Source organism: Bubalus bubalis, chromosome 18 (genome assembly GCF_019923935.1).
Source record: "Bubalus bubalis isolate 160015118507 breed Murrah chromosome 18, NDDB_SH_1, whole genome shotgun sequence".
Taxonomy (NCBI): domain Eukaryota; kingdom Metazoa; phylum Chordata; class Mammalia; order Artiodactyla; family Bovidae; genus Bubalus; species Bubalus bubalis.
In genome coordinates this window covers 35,700,110-35,714,906 of record NC_059174.1, presented here as the reverse complement: position 1 = coordinate 35,714,906, position 14,797 = coordinate 35,700,110, and the positions used below count along the sequence as shown (strand labels likewise).

Sequence of the window (14,797 nt, the reverse complement as noted above, 5' to 3'; positions counted from 1 at the left end):
ATGTATATAGTATGCTAACTTTTGTGTTAGAATGGGAAGGTACACAGATTATTTTTATTTTTTAAAAGTAGTGGAAGAACAAATTAAAAATTCACTACAATGAACTGTCTATAGAGAAACAGAAAAAAAATCAGTGGGAGTAGACAGGGATAAATGTATCCAGTTTTAGAGTTTTCCTCTTAAAGCACTGAATGTTTCTCATGAGCTTCAAAGGTGGCGCTACTAGTGAAGAATCCACCTGCCAATGCAGGAGACATGGGTTCAATCCCTGGGTGGGCAAGATCCCCTGGAGAAGGAAATAGTACCCCACTCCAGTACTCTCACCTGGAAAATTCCATGTACAGAGAAACCTGGTGGGCTACAGTCCATGGGGTCACAAAGAGCTAGACACGACTGAGCACACACACATTTTTCATAGTTTTAAAAAAACAAATCAAAAAGAAAATTCAAAATATTCCTAAAGATAAAAAACAAATAAACCTAAAAATTCTATACTTTATGTCCAGGGTTGCCAAAATACAAGCTACAGGTCAAATCTGGCCCTTCACCTATTTCCACAAATAAAGTTTTACTGGAACATAGGCATGCTCATTTATTTACATATTACATATGGCTGCTTTCGAGCTATGATGGCAGATGTGAATAGCTGTAACAGAGACAGTATGGATCACAAAGCCCAAAATATTTACTGCTTGCTTTTTACAGAAAAAAATGTTCCAGCTCTTTCTCTAAACCAAATTAGCAGCATAACCACACATAATTATTTCAAATGACTTGACATATAGAACTCTGTACATCCTGAGGGCAAAAACAAACAAACAAAATCCCTTAGAAACAGTAGGTTTGTTGATGATAGTAATGTTAGACTTGTTATTTTAAAACACTATATGCATGTGTGAGTATATATGAATATGTGACTATATATTTGTGTGCAAATATATATGAAGTAAGTAAATAACTATTAATTTTATTAGGAATCAATATTTATAGGTAAGAGAAAAGAAATACAAAGATAAAAATATAAAATACAGTAAAGAAAAATGGCTAGGTGGACAAACACATGTTAAAGAGTCTAGGTCATGGTATATGAGTTTTCATGGTAAAATTCCTTCAACTTTTCTATAAGCTTAAAATTTTTCTTAATGAAATGTTAGGAAAAATTTAAACTCTGTAACATTTCATTTTAATTGGGAATATCAGTAAGAACTTACAATTTGCTTTTTTTTGTTTTCTGAAAATCCACATATTTCCTGGCTCTAATCACTGAAAAAGTCTGGAAGCAATGACATCTCAGTGGCAATAAATATTACTAGTGTCCATCTTGTGGTCCCTAAATATCACTTATTCTTAAAAAGAATTGCTTTCAAGCATAGAGCAAGAAATGTATAAGATGAATCTGAATATCTTATGTCTTAAAGCAAAGAAGCAATCAAAGACTACTAGGTCACATCAAAGAGTCCAACAGCTAACTTGAATGACTCCCACAGGCCACAGATGGAACAAATAAGAGTATCAAGAATAATCACTACAATAAATTGAAACATATATATATATATATATATATATATATATACAAAAACATGATTACATAATAAAACAAAACCAAAAAATATCACTCCGTTGGCTAAATTTGGAGACTAAGACACTAATGTATTTTTCTGAAAACCGATGGATAAAAAAACAGGATGAACCTAACTATGAAAACTTACATGTATGTGTGCCTCAGTACACACATAGAAAAAGATCTCAAAAGCTAAACTTCAAAGTGTTAACAGTGATGATCTCTGGATGGTAGGGCTTTGGGTGATTTTTCTTTTTTGCTTCATTAAAATTTTTTTCAGAGTGAATATGTATTATTTCTGTACTAAAAATATATTTTAAGGTTAGAAAACAGTATGTAGTATATGAGATCATTTTTGTAAACAAATTATACATATATATATCTCTCTCTCTCCAAAATGTAATCTCTGGATTGTGGGATTAAGGTCATTTTAATTTCCTTCTTTTAGCTTCCCTAACTTTTTTTTAAAGCTTTATAAGTAATAGTAACTACTTCTATGAAAAGAAAAAGGAACAATAACATTTAAAAATGTTATTCAATTTAGTGAGAATCACTAAAATAGTGAGAATCAGAAGAGTAAGATTTTTCAGGACTTCTCTAAGACTGATCAGGGCAAGTGTTCCGACTCACTGGCATGAATATCTGTTGCCTTTGAGTAATATACACCTAAACAGGAAATGAGTGCTTTCATAGCTTGTTGCCACTAATGATTAAGATCAATAAACAATCTCTAAGTAACTTCCTGTGACTTTATAAGATCTTGGAACTTAAACATGGGACACAAAGAAAGTGATTAACAAAAGCTGCTAGCCCTTTTTTCTTAAAAGCCCCTTATAAAGTGGTCTCCTCTGCCCTCTTCTGGTGATAAAAATAAAAGCTACTTGAAAATAAATGGCATTCTCTGAGAGCAGCAGTTCTCAAAAGTGTGGTACAGGGTCTCAGGTTCTGAGGGCCTCCCCAAGATTCTCTCAGAAAGTCAGCAAGGTCAAAACTATTTTCATATTAATACTAAGACAGTGCCTTTTATGTTCTCATTCTTTCTTGAGTGTACCAAGTATGAAAATTCATTAATATGAGTTCATATTCTATATTAAAATCAACCTTTTAAGAAATTACCTCTCGTTGAGTTTTAAAGAGGAATACACAGTTATCTGAAAAGATGATCTAATTTCCTCCCTTTCCACTTACATATATAGATGTGTGAGTCTAGATATCCATCTGTTTCAATAAAAAAAACCTGTCATGACAGATTGAACACAGAAGCAAATATGAAAACCCAGCTCTCTTACAATAAGTCAGACACTTAAGATTTGCAAAAGTGTAATAAAACAATGCCATTCAAAAGTAAAACAATGTTACTCTTCCAACTGTTATTTCTGTAGGTAAAATATATTTTTTTATGTTAACATGTAACAGGTTTGTTACTGTTGCATTTAAATAAATTTAAGAGTTCTCTTAAACTCTTAATTTGTCATACAGTAAATACTGATATACATAACCCACATAAAAGCTCTTTTAAGTCCTCAACACTTTTTAAGAGTGTAGGAGTACTGAAACCAAAAAGTTTGAGACCTGTAGCCTTAAAACAAAGTTTTTCAAACTAGAGTCATATAGTGCTTCCACAACTTTTTGGCCATTTATTTTGAGCACCAGCTGTATTGTTATTTGCTTTATTCATCTATTTCTTCAAGTTAATCTTTTAAAACTTAAATTAGTAATAGTTAATATACTATCCTAAGGGATATGTATTTAATTCAATCCTTCCACCAACTCTGTGAGGTATGTGTGTGTGTGTGTGTGTGTGTGTGTGTGTTGCTCAGTCCTGTCCGACTCTTTGCGACCCCATGGACTGTAGCTTGCCAGGCTCTGCTGTCCATGGGATTCTCCAGGCAAGAATACTGGAGTGGGTGGGTGGGTGGGTGGGTGTGTGTGGGGGTGGGTGTGGGGGTGTGTGTGTGTGTGTGTGTGTGTGTGTGTGTGTTGCTCATTCCTGTCCGACTCTTTGCGACCCCATGGACTGTAGCTTGCCAGGCTCTGCTGTCCATGGGATTCTCCAGGCAAGAATACTGGAGTGGGTTGCCATTGCCTTCTCCTCTGTGAGGTGTAGAGTATTATATTAACATCCTTATTTCCAGATAAGAAGACTCAGGTTAAGGCATTTGCCAGAGAACATGTTCAACTCTGGCAACCCAGTTCCAGAATCCAAGCTCTTGATCACTGTTTGAAGCTTTTCAGCCTCAAAATGTTTCTCTACATACTGCCTACAATCATCCCCATCATGCTTTGGGAAATGCTGCCCTCATAAAGTTATTTATTCTTCCCACCACCCATTTAAAAGTCTATGCTTTGTGACATTTAAAAGCAGACTTCATAATTTGTGTGGTACTTTTTAGTAAATTCAAACTGGAAAATAAGGGACTTTACTGGTGGTCCAGTGGCTAAGATGCTGCACTCCTAATGCAGGGGGCCCAGGTTTGACCCCTGGTCAGGGAATTAGATACCACATGCCACAAGAAAGATCAAAGATTCTGCATGACACAACTAAGGCCGGGTGCAGCCAAATACATATATGTGATACAGCTTCATCATATACAAATCACCAAAATTTACAGCCCCCCAGTTCAGTTCAGTCGCGTCCAACTCTTTGCGACCCCATGAATTGCAGCATGCCAGGCCTCCATGTGCATCACCAACTCCTGGAGTTCACTCAGACTTACGTCCATCAAGTCAGTGATGCCATCCAGCCATCTCATCCTCTGTCGTCCCCTTCTCCTCCTGCCCCCAATCCCTCCCAGCATCAGAGTCTTTTCCAATGAGTCAACTCTTCGCATGAGGTGGCCAAAGCCCCCCAGCCACCACATAATTCAATTGTAATGACTGAGTTCAATGAACATATATTTAGTCTGGCAAGTTATTTATTTATTTATTTTTTAAAGAAAACTACTGCTAAAATGCTGGGAAAGACCAAGGGCAAGAAGTGGGGAACAGAGGATGAGATAGTTGGATGGCATTACCAACTCAATGGACATGAGTTTGAGCAAATTCCGGGAGGTAGTGAAGGACAGAGAAGCCTGGCATGCTGCAGTTCATGGCATCACAAAGAGTCAGACACAACTTAGCAACTGACCAACTGCTGAGATGACCTCAAGCAAAACTTCACTAAAACTGACAACCCCTTTCCAATTCTGCTTAACACACTTCCTAATAAGGGAAGTGGAGCTATTACTCTTACTTGCCCCACAACTGAGAACAGAAATGGAAGGCAGGTGAAGAGAAAATACTTAATGCTGTAGGCCTTTTAATAGCTCAAAAGGGAAAGACTCGGTATTTTCCTTCCTTTCTGTCTATTCAATTTCCATCTAGACTGAATTCTCCTTCCTCTTGTATCCTTCCACAGCTCCTTCCTCAGATAACTCCTTCACTAACTAACCAACTGCTACCTGTACCCTCCATTCACCACTAGTATTAATACTATCTGCTATGCTGAATATATTGGCCTGTATGTGGAGTGGGGCTTCCTCATGGGCTCAGCAGTAAAAAAAATTGTCTCCTGCAGTGCAGGAGACACAGGAGACCCTGGTTCGATCCCTGGGCCGGGAATATCTCCTAGAGGAGGAAATGGCAACTACTCCAGCATTCTTACCACCAACAGAGGAGCCTGGCAGGTTACAGTCCAAAGGGTCGCAAAGAATTGGACACAACTGAGCGACTGAGTACACTATATTTGGAGTACAGTCTCCCCAAAAAAGATACTTGAGAGCACAAGTTGTTAAATAATATTTCTATCTTCAAAATCACTGAGGACAGAATACTACATACAGTTGACTCCTCAAAAGGAGTCAATTGAAAGACCAAAAGAAGTTGAACTAGCTGGAGGTACTTCTAGCAAATACTTTCATCTTGTCTCAAAACCCTCAGGAACATATGAATACTTATTATGCACAGGTATTTTTGTAATTCCTTCAGCAGCTGATATGATAAAAGAAAACAGCAGAAAGATTCACAAAATATAACCTGTGAAAATAATATCATTTTACCAAATTATTCTTTTTCAAATAATAATGCTTGTTTTCTCTTAAGCTAAATGAATACATGTAGTAACTCCACCACATACTCTTGAGAGTTTGGGTCTTCCAAAAACGAAGTGCATGTGCTTTGCAACAGATGACTACTTCCAGACTATTTAACTTATTGAATCCCTGTTCTCAGTAATGTTCTAGATAGTTGCAGTTGCTAGACAAGCAACCACTCCACTAACAAGTTAAAAATGTATTTTCCAGTTTAATTCTTCACTGTGGCAAAGTAGTATATATAGTTCAATACTACAGTTGAAGGCATCTGAAATTCAAATCCTAACTCTACCACTTAGGAGACTGGCATTGGGCGATTTCCAATGTACCTGAGCCTTGGTTCTTTCATCTGTAAAATGGAATACACATAATACCTATATCATGGAATTGTTGTGAAGATAAAAAGATCCATACTTAAATAGCACACTATAGGGGCTTGACACTTAGCACGCACTCAATTACTTTTTTTTTTTTCTTTTTGCTCATACTTCTCGGCTTGTGGGATCTTCGTTCCCCCCCCAGGGATTGACTCAGGCCCTCCGCAGTGAAACCAGGGAGTCCTAACCACTGGACTGGCAGGGAATTCCCCCTACTAGCTTTCACTTGCCCCTAGTATGATATACTACTTACTGTTTCCTGACTTTTCGAAGTTTGGGGTGGAGGTGGGGAAATCTCAAAATGTGAGACTGGGAACATAACCTTCACGTACCTTACCTTCCTCACCCTACAAACCCCTTCCTCCAAATTGTACACTCTAATTTAAAGTAGGGCCCTATTTCATGTGTATCTTCCCCAAAGCTCCAGATAACATCAGAGGCTCCATACTGAATAATCTGCCTTGGTCTGACAAGAGGGTTCGGTAGACCTTGGTTCTAAGTTCGTGTTCTGCCTCATATCTGACCATCTGATCTTGGTCAGGTTACTTATTCTTTGATGAGCCGGGGGTATCCTCAGGAGTAAAAGAAGAGTGCCAGGCTACACCACTCCCAAGGTCCCTTCTGATTCTAAACTGGGAAAGATTAAAAGTGACTGTAAATCCCTACCACAGACTGTAAATCCCTAAATACTCTCCCCAAAACGCAGTTCAAACGTCACTGCTTCCTTTCTCTGGACTCCTTGGCACTCTGTACAAATGTCCAGTGTCCACATCAGACCCTGCGCTCTCAAGAAGCTGGGACCTCTCCGAGGCAGCTCTGGGAGACTCTCAGAGGCTGTGGTTGCAGTCCTCGCAGAGCTGCAGTGAGGACGGATGAAAACACGTACCCACGGTGTTTAACACGGTGCCTGGCCCAAGGTAACAGCTCGAGATACTTCGGCTAGTATAAATATTCAACGGTTCCCATCCCTCCTTGAACCTCGGTTTCCTCAAGGGTAAAATGACGCTGGACAGACCCTGCCCAAAGGCCCCAGGTGCAGCCCGGCGCCGAATTCCGTCCTCTCACCTCCCGGGCTCAGCAGCAGCTTCAACGCCTCCAAAATCTGCTCCAGACCACACTTTTCCAGAACCCTGCTGCAAGCAGCCTGACTGACCGCCGCCATGACTGAAGCGCAAAGCTCCACTGGCGAGCTGCGCATGCGCCTCAGCGGAACGGCGCCGCTGCCGGGTGGCGTGTGGCGGACGCACTAGGGGCGGGATCGACTCGGCTGGGAACGCCCCCTTTGGGAAAAAATGTTTTTCTCTCGCCACCTGAATTTCCCTGGGGTAGGGGATGTAAAAGTAGCTAACACAAACCGTCAACGTGCACGATTTGAGAAACTCAACGTGATTAACTTCTGTATAAAGGATGAGAAGCAGTTTATAAAAAATATGAATTTTACTCAGTATGAAAACATTTGGTCACCAAAACACTGAAGTAGTGAAGTAATCAGATGCCGCACCTTCGTATAATGAAGTTCGGTATGTAAAATAATATTCAATTGTTTAATTTCTTCACTAATGATATTTGTGCTTCCCTGGTAGCTCAGACGGTAAAGCGTCTGACTACAAAGCGGGAGACCCGGGTTCAGTCCCTGGGTCGGGAAGATCCCCTGGAGAAGGAAATGGCAACCCATTCCAGCACTCTTGCCTGGAAAATCCCATGGACGGAGGAGCCTGGTAGGCTGCAGTCCATGGGATCTCTAAGAGTGGGGCACGACTGAGCGACTTCACTTTCACTTTTCACTTTCATGCAATGGAGAAGGAAATGGCAACCCACTCCAGTGTTCTTGCCTGGAGAATCCCAGGGACGGCGGGCTGCCGTCTATGGGGTCGCACAGAGTGGGACACGACTGAAGCGACTTAGCAGCAGCAGCAGCAGAGGAGCCTGGTGGGCTACAGTCCATGGGGTTGCAAAGAATCGGACACGACTGAGCGACTTCACTTCAGTGCTATTTAAAAACAACTAGTAAACACACACACCGATTGCAAATAGCTGCAAATATTGTTCTTGATGATACGATTTCTTAAAGGAACTAAGTACAGCTCCCAATAAAAGCTCCATCTTTGCTCTATTCACAGACATTCCTGGAAAATTCAGTGTTTGTTAAAATCGTGCCACATCAAAATTGTGTTAATATGTAAAACAGAATGGGTTGGAGATATATCATCAGTAACAGCTTTTCACTTACAGGAATCTCGGTGGGACATTCAAAATTCATGTTGTCTGAAAGAATGTGAAAGTGAAGTCCGTCAGTTGTGTCCGACTCTTTGCGACCCAGGTCTCCCGCATTGCAGGCAGACGCTTTACCATCTGAGCCACCAGGGAATGACATGCTGCAAATCCAGGACAATGCTTCTGAGGGCAAGACTAGCATGCCTGCCTCTCCTTTCATTAAAAGTCAGTAACCTCGCCTACCATTGTCACAACCGGCTCCAACACCCTCTCTGTGAGACTGCTCCCAAGAGGCTGTCCTGCCTCTCTTTGAGATCCCTTAAGTTAGCCTGACATCATGACTGATGACTGCTCTTCAGTACTTAGCTGCTGAAAGCCTTGGGAAATGGGATGTGTTCCATATGCAAGACCATGCCACTGGGGGAAGAAATGGTTCATTTAACTCTCAGTGAGTCAGGCCCCTTCCTAGTCACTCCCATTTCTCTGGACTCCAGCCCTATGCCATCAGCCATTTCCTACTCTCAAAGGTAACAGAATCATTTTCACGAGGCTATCTTGGGGAATCAAAGTGATACTGTTTGTCCTCAAGTATTTAGGACAGAAGGGATGCTTAATAAATTGCACCTGGATCTTCATCTCTTCCTTAAATAAAACCTACTAAAACATCTTTAAATTGGAAACTACATTTTTCAAAAAATATTTATTTGGCTGCACCAGGTCTTAGTTGTGGCAGATGGGATCTTTAGTTGCAGCATGTGGGATCTAGTTTCCTGACCAGGGATGAAGCTCAAGCCTCCTGTATTGGCAGCACAGAGTGTTAGCCACTGGACTGCCAGGGAAACCCCAGCCTTGCTTCTTTCTATCCCTCCGTGCAACCCACAGTAGCTTCCCCCTGACAAAGAGATTTTATTGGTTTCACCACATGCCACATCACAGGCCACATGGATGGATATCCTTCAAATAAATTGACCTTAGAAACACAGTTTCCCCTTCCCCCTATTCAGTCCCAACAGAATGACACAAAGTTCAGGAATAGACATTTTAATATGAAGCTTCTCTCTCCATGTTTTGAATGAGCTTACCTACCATTTGTCTGACCTGGAATTTTGCAATCAAATAAAAGAAGTTTGACAATGGTGTAACAAAATTCTTTAATAAAATTTATAAAAAACAAATAAGAATAATTTTTGCAGCTTGAATTGCTTTCCTTTTCCACTCCCAAAGAAAATACAAAATTATCGGCACCCACACACATATTACACTCAAAACTATAGTGACATTCTCTACGTAGAACTACATTAGAGTTTAAATTGCTGAAAAATCAAGACAATTCTAAGAAGTGGTTGAGAGATGTTCCTTTTCTTCTAAAAACAGTTGATAGGGAAGTAATTTAGATAAAATTCTTGTCTATGGTTGTCAAAAGTTTCTTAAAAGATGCATTTCAACTAAAAGAAGATCCAAATTAATGTACTCCCTACCCTCACCTTCCTTTGCTAACACCCTTTCAGCGAGTGTTTTCTTCCTCTGCAAAGGAAAAACAAATTGGATTTGAAAAATATTCTCAAGTTTCATAGCTGAAATTTGGGGCAAATGTGTCCAGACCAGCTAGCATTCTCTATAAATATCAACAAAAGCAGGCTTGGGGATTCTGTGCTTTGGGTCCAAGGATCCTGGCAAGAAACACATGTTGAGATTCCTCTAGTTCAGAATTTCTAGGGGGTGGAGGTAGAGCCACCTCAACTGTCTTCAGCTTCAGCTGGCTCAATTGCCAGGCTTAGTGGCAATTGCCCCTGCCATCTCCAAGCCCATTTTTCACATTTGCCCTCTGCTGTGCCCTCTTGCCAGCTTCTGTCTTTGGCTACAGCACTTCAGGCACTATTCTAAGTCCTGGAATATATCACTCTTTTGTTTTAGCGATAAATAAACATTAGAAGTCTAGTAGTGGGACTTCCCTGGTGGTCCAGTGGTTAAGAATCCTCAATTCCTCTGTTAAGGGACGCAGGTCTGATCCCTAGTCAGGGAACTAAGATTCCTCATGTCCTGCAGTGTGGTCAAAAAAAAAAAGTTCAGTGGCACCTGAAACTCACCACCTTTTCTGGCCCAGCCTCCCTATTTAGAACCAAAGTACCTTGTAATGACATTCACATGACCAACACCCTTACTCAGAACAAGTTAACTGGATAGATGCCCATTACAAGTTACGTACTCAGAAGATAAAAATGAAAAACCATTAAGCTGTTAAGGTCTTAAGAGTACACAATACCCACACAGTACATGGCCAGCCTAAGACATAATCCTCTTTCCCTAAAAGGGCCCAATAATGTCTGCATCAGAGAAATGTAATAAAATTCAGAAGGAGTAAGAGTGGATCTCAGAACACAGGACATCAGTGCAGTGATGGGAAGAACAAAAGCACACAATTTACATATATATATATATATACACACACACACAGTAGGGAAATTGACCCCTCCCCTTCCTTTTAAAAATGAGACAACGCCCTTAAGGAAATCTGTAAGTTCCTAGCAGAAACTTCTGAAACTGAAACTATTCTTTTGAAGTATTAAAATTTAGGAGTCTTTTGGACATCATAACCATGTCAACAATGATGAAAGGAAAAAGATTATTCAAGGAATAAGTCTAAATCATTCTAGTACACAGATTAGATCTATAAAGTGGAAATCAGGACTATGCTATCACTGATCAGTCTCTTCTCCAGAAACGTATTCCAAGTGAAGGGAGCTGGCAAACAACCAGGAGTATGTTTCCCGCATTTTCCATCACACGAGTGTAGGAACCCATCTCTCTTCCCATCAGTCTTGAGTCCCTTAGTCATCCTCGCCGCCTCCATACATGTCCGCCAGCTTCTTGAAGCGGTTGCCCCATTCATTCAGGTAGTCATAGTCCTGGTCTTGGTCTGACTCTGAGGAGTTCAGGGAGCTCAGACTAGCAGCTTCGGAACCACTTCCTTCATAATCAAACACCAGCAGAGAGTCATAGGGTGGGGCAGTGGGGTCACTATCAGCTGCCTTCAGGTTCTACAGAAGGAAGACAATAGGATCTTTTATTGAGAGGAACTGCACACCTGTCATCTTAAGCAAAATACTTTCTCTTGGTGAATAAAGCAAAATGCACACAACACACAACAATGCAACCATCCTGCAGAACGCCAGGGGCAATGAACACCAACAAAGTAAATTTAATACAGACTGGAACAGAAGATGGTCATTATATATCTCTAATGAAAGGAAAAAGTCTGTAGTGGAATGTTAAAAGTGGTAAATTATATGTAGGCAGGGGAGATGAGCACCAGCCAATCCAAATGGACAGACTAACAACAGTCATTCCAGGATAGTCTGGTGTGCGTGCTAAGTTGCTTCAGTCGTGTCCGACTCTTTGCGACCCACTGGGTTCCTCTGTTCATGAGATTCTCTGTCCATAGGATTTACATTCTTTTCTTTATATACATTTTCATAATTTATATTTTTAAAATAGCAAACATTTTACTTTTGTAATTAAGAAACAGCTACAAGCACAAATAAACATAAATGGAAGAAAAGACCTGATCCAGATGTATCTAAAGGGATGGTTTAAACTAGCCCTTCCTGTTCTCAGTTTTCTCTAACACCCAGTGCTAGAATGGATCTGGCTTGGTCCTGTCCAACACAGCTGTGCTTTTAGAATCCCTGGTGATGACAACTCCCCTAGAAAGCTAAAAGCCATGAAGACTCACTGAAGGCCAGTGGACCATCAGACCAGCCCTGAAAATCATTCCAGTGACCGAGCAAGTAATCAAGTAACATAGTTTAAGGAAACAGATCCCACTGGACTATTATTTTCCCTGGTTCTTTGCTTAATCCCACCATTTCTTCCTCATCCTACCTGAAGCTAATTAAAAGTCCTGACCAATAACCTAAAGGATGAATTTCTTTCTTGCCTAACAGTTTGCTAGAAAGATTTTGGTCCTCTGCTCTGCTCTTCCTACTTCTTGAATGGAAAACAGGCCCAAGGCCTGGAAGCGTGGCAGCCATCTTGTGATCAGGAGGCAACAAGCTTGAGAACAAGGATCTACATGCTTAGATCATGCAGCAGAAAGATGGAAAAAGCTGATGCTCCAGCCGAGACTACTTACCTCAGTCTTCTATTTGCACAAGGTATCGTATCTATTTAAGCTTCTGGTATTTATAGCTGAATGCATTTCTGATGTATACAGAATGCAAGCTATTTTTCTGGCCCTCAAGTAGCCTTGCAATTACACATTTAATATTACATCCCAGTGCAATGCAGGGAAAGAGACCCATTAGTGAAACCAAACTGAATCTACTATGAATCTCTTTTTCCTTCCCAATTCTATTAAATCTTTTCAAACAAGTCTCAGTTTTTCAGTATAGACTTTGCAAATTCCCAAAGACTAATTCAAAGTGCTTTTAGTTCTGAAATTTAAATGAGGCACAAATTAAAAAAAAAAAGGTGGGGAGAGGGGCGGTAGCTCAGGGATCATGCAAGATGAAAACATGGTAAAGGAAAGAACCTAAAGACTTTTTCTCACTTTTGACGCAATTGCTTCTCTCCAAATTTACAGATAAGCTTGTTGTGCCTTGACTTTTGACTGTGCTTACTTACTTCATCAATAAAGTTTCCAATTTCATCAGGATTGGCAGGGCGGGGTCGGTACTGGGGCACACTCATGAGGGTTGGTGCTACGTCATTACGAGTCACTTCAGGCCGGGCATCCAGGCCTCTATGTAACTGGCTCAAATCAAAGTCCTTTAGAAAAAAAGGTAAAAACAGGGTCAAGAGTAAAATAGAAACAGTCATAAACACAGGGTCATATATGGTTTACATATTATACTGGATGAGGCCTTAAGTGTCAGCTGTATGATATCTACAACCATGTACCAATGTAATCTGAAATGGCAGTTTGGTTTTGTTTTTTTTTTTTTCCTGAAATGGTAGTTCTCAACCTAGGAGTCTCCAAAACAGCACTGGAAGGAGATATAACATAAAAGCCTTGTGAGGAACACTTGTGGGAAGAGATGGAGATTGTTTTAAGAACTTTTCAAAGGATATGATTATTAGATTATTATTCAACAAATATTCACTCCTTTCCCACCGTATCCTCTGTGAAAAGAACAGAAATCTATTTATGTGGGGCTTTATCCTTTGACTTGCTTTGACCAATGGGACATTAAAACATGTGACAGAGGCAAAGGCTTTAAGTGTACTTTTCCGGGACAAAGAAGGCAGGAATTACATGGAACCTATCTGAGTGCAGGAACAAAATAAATGTTAACAATGTTTATTAATGATGATGGTTAATGACAACATCTATTTTCTTGGGTAAGGTCTTTAAAAAAAAATACACAAAGTAACACGGAACTATTTTACATGTCTGCCTTCTCCTAATCATTGCTTCCTCCAAATAAAGAGATTGCCATTAAGCTTTGTCCCATGGTTTTCAACACCCACCTGGTCTTCTTCTCCACCTCCTTCTTCATCATAGTAATACACGTTGTCCCGGGTGTCGTCTTCTGGGGGCAGTAAGGGCTCTTTGACCACCCTTCTCCTCCGAACAAGTAGCAGAAGCAGCAGAATAAGGACTGGAGTAGCGAAGAGAGAGATGAGAGCCACAAATCAGCAAGGCTGTAAGCAGCAGCCGGCACAGACTGGATAGACGGCTGTTAGGCAACTTACATGTCTTCACAGCCCTGAAGTTAATATATGCAGCACAACACAGTAGACAAGTACATGTGACCTCAAGTGTGGTCTTTAATTGGACCTTAAACCCATCAGTCATTTCTCAAAATCTGGGACAAAGTACTCCGGGAGCAGAAATGGTCCAAGTAAAGGCCTTGCAGCAGGAGCAAATTGGTGTGATTAAGGAAAGGCCAGGTCAGCGGAGGGACCTCGTGTGGACCTCTGGAGAGACTGATTCTAAGTGAGTTAGAGCTGTTGATGGTTTGCGACAAGGCTGTGTCAGCCTCAAGGTTTCTGATACATACATATTATTCTTATTCAGTTATGGGGGTGGGGCACAGCCTATAAAATCACATAGCACACGATGAAAAAACATTAAAAAATTTAAAAATTAAAAATAAATGACAGCAAAAAAATTACTTGGCATATGCTTTATCTTAAGATAAGCTTTAAAATCTATTAAATAATTTTCAAGGTTTTCATCTGATCTTGGGTTATATACAGTTAACATTGTAAAAGCAAAAGGCTGGAACACTCGCCAGCAGTACTTACTCAGAAAAGCAAGGATGCCTCCGAGGATCCCCAGGATGGCGGGAACTTGCAATCCTGCTTCGGCCAAGACTGTGGCCTTCCTGCAGTTGCTGACGATCCCATCACAGTCACACACGTGCACATCAAGTGTGGTCACCTGGTCTTTGTTCTGGTTGTCTATGAGCTTGAGATTGATTTTGTGGTCACCCAGCTCTAAGGTTTTCTTTGGCTTCAAAATCAGAGACTCACGTTCTGGAGGAAGCAACAAAAATGAGGGGATTGGAAGAGAAAAAGTTCATTCCAGACTAAAATGATTAAGGAACTAGAGACATTCCAAAACTGAGTGA

The 14,797-nt window shown here is 40.5% G+C and overlaps 2 protein-coding genes across 5 annotated transcripts in view; both read right to left on the bottom strand.

The window, feature by feature from the left end:
- Positions 1-7,223, bottom strand: part of LOC102397999 (hyaluronan synthase 3) — a 206,589-nt gene extending 199,366 nt beyond the window's left edge. For 3 of the 4 annotated variants that reach the window (XM_044932099.2, XM_044932101.2, XM_006047628.4), the window contains exon 1: positions 7,074-7,223. In XM_044932099.2, the coding sequence (XP_044788034.2) occupies positions 7,074-7,206 (133 nt within the window). In that variant the 5' untranslated portion in view covers positions 7,207-7,223. The remainder of the gene's footprint in view (positions 1-7,073) is intronic. The other variant, XM_044932100.2, reaches the window with a different exon arrangement.
- Positions 7,224-9,356: 2,133 nt separating this feature from the next.
- Positions 9,357-14,797, bottom strand: part of CDH1 (cadherin 1) — a 73,860-nt gene continuing 68,419 nt past the window's right edge. The window contains exons 13-16 of the mRNA XM_006047636.4: positions 14,472-14,702; positions 13,692-13,822; positions 12,846-12,989; positions 9,357-11,260 (exon numbers count right to left, since the gene is read on the bottom strand). Of these exons, the coding sequence (XP_006047698.2) occupies positions 11,051-11,260; positions 12,846-12,989; positions 13,692-13,822; positions 14,472-14,702 (716 nt within the window). The 3' untranslated portion in view covers positions 9,357-11,050. The remainder of the gene's footprint in view (positions 11,261-12,845; positions 12,990-13,691; positions 13,823-14,471; positions 14,703-14,797) is intronic.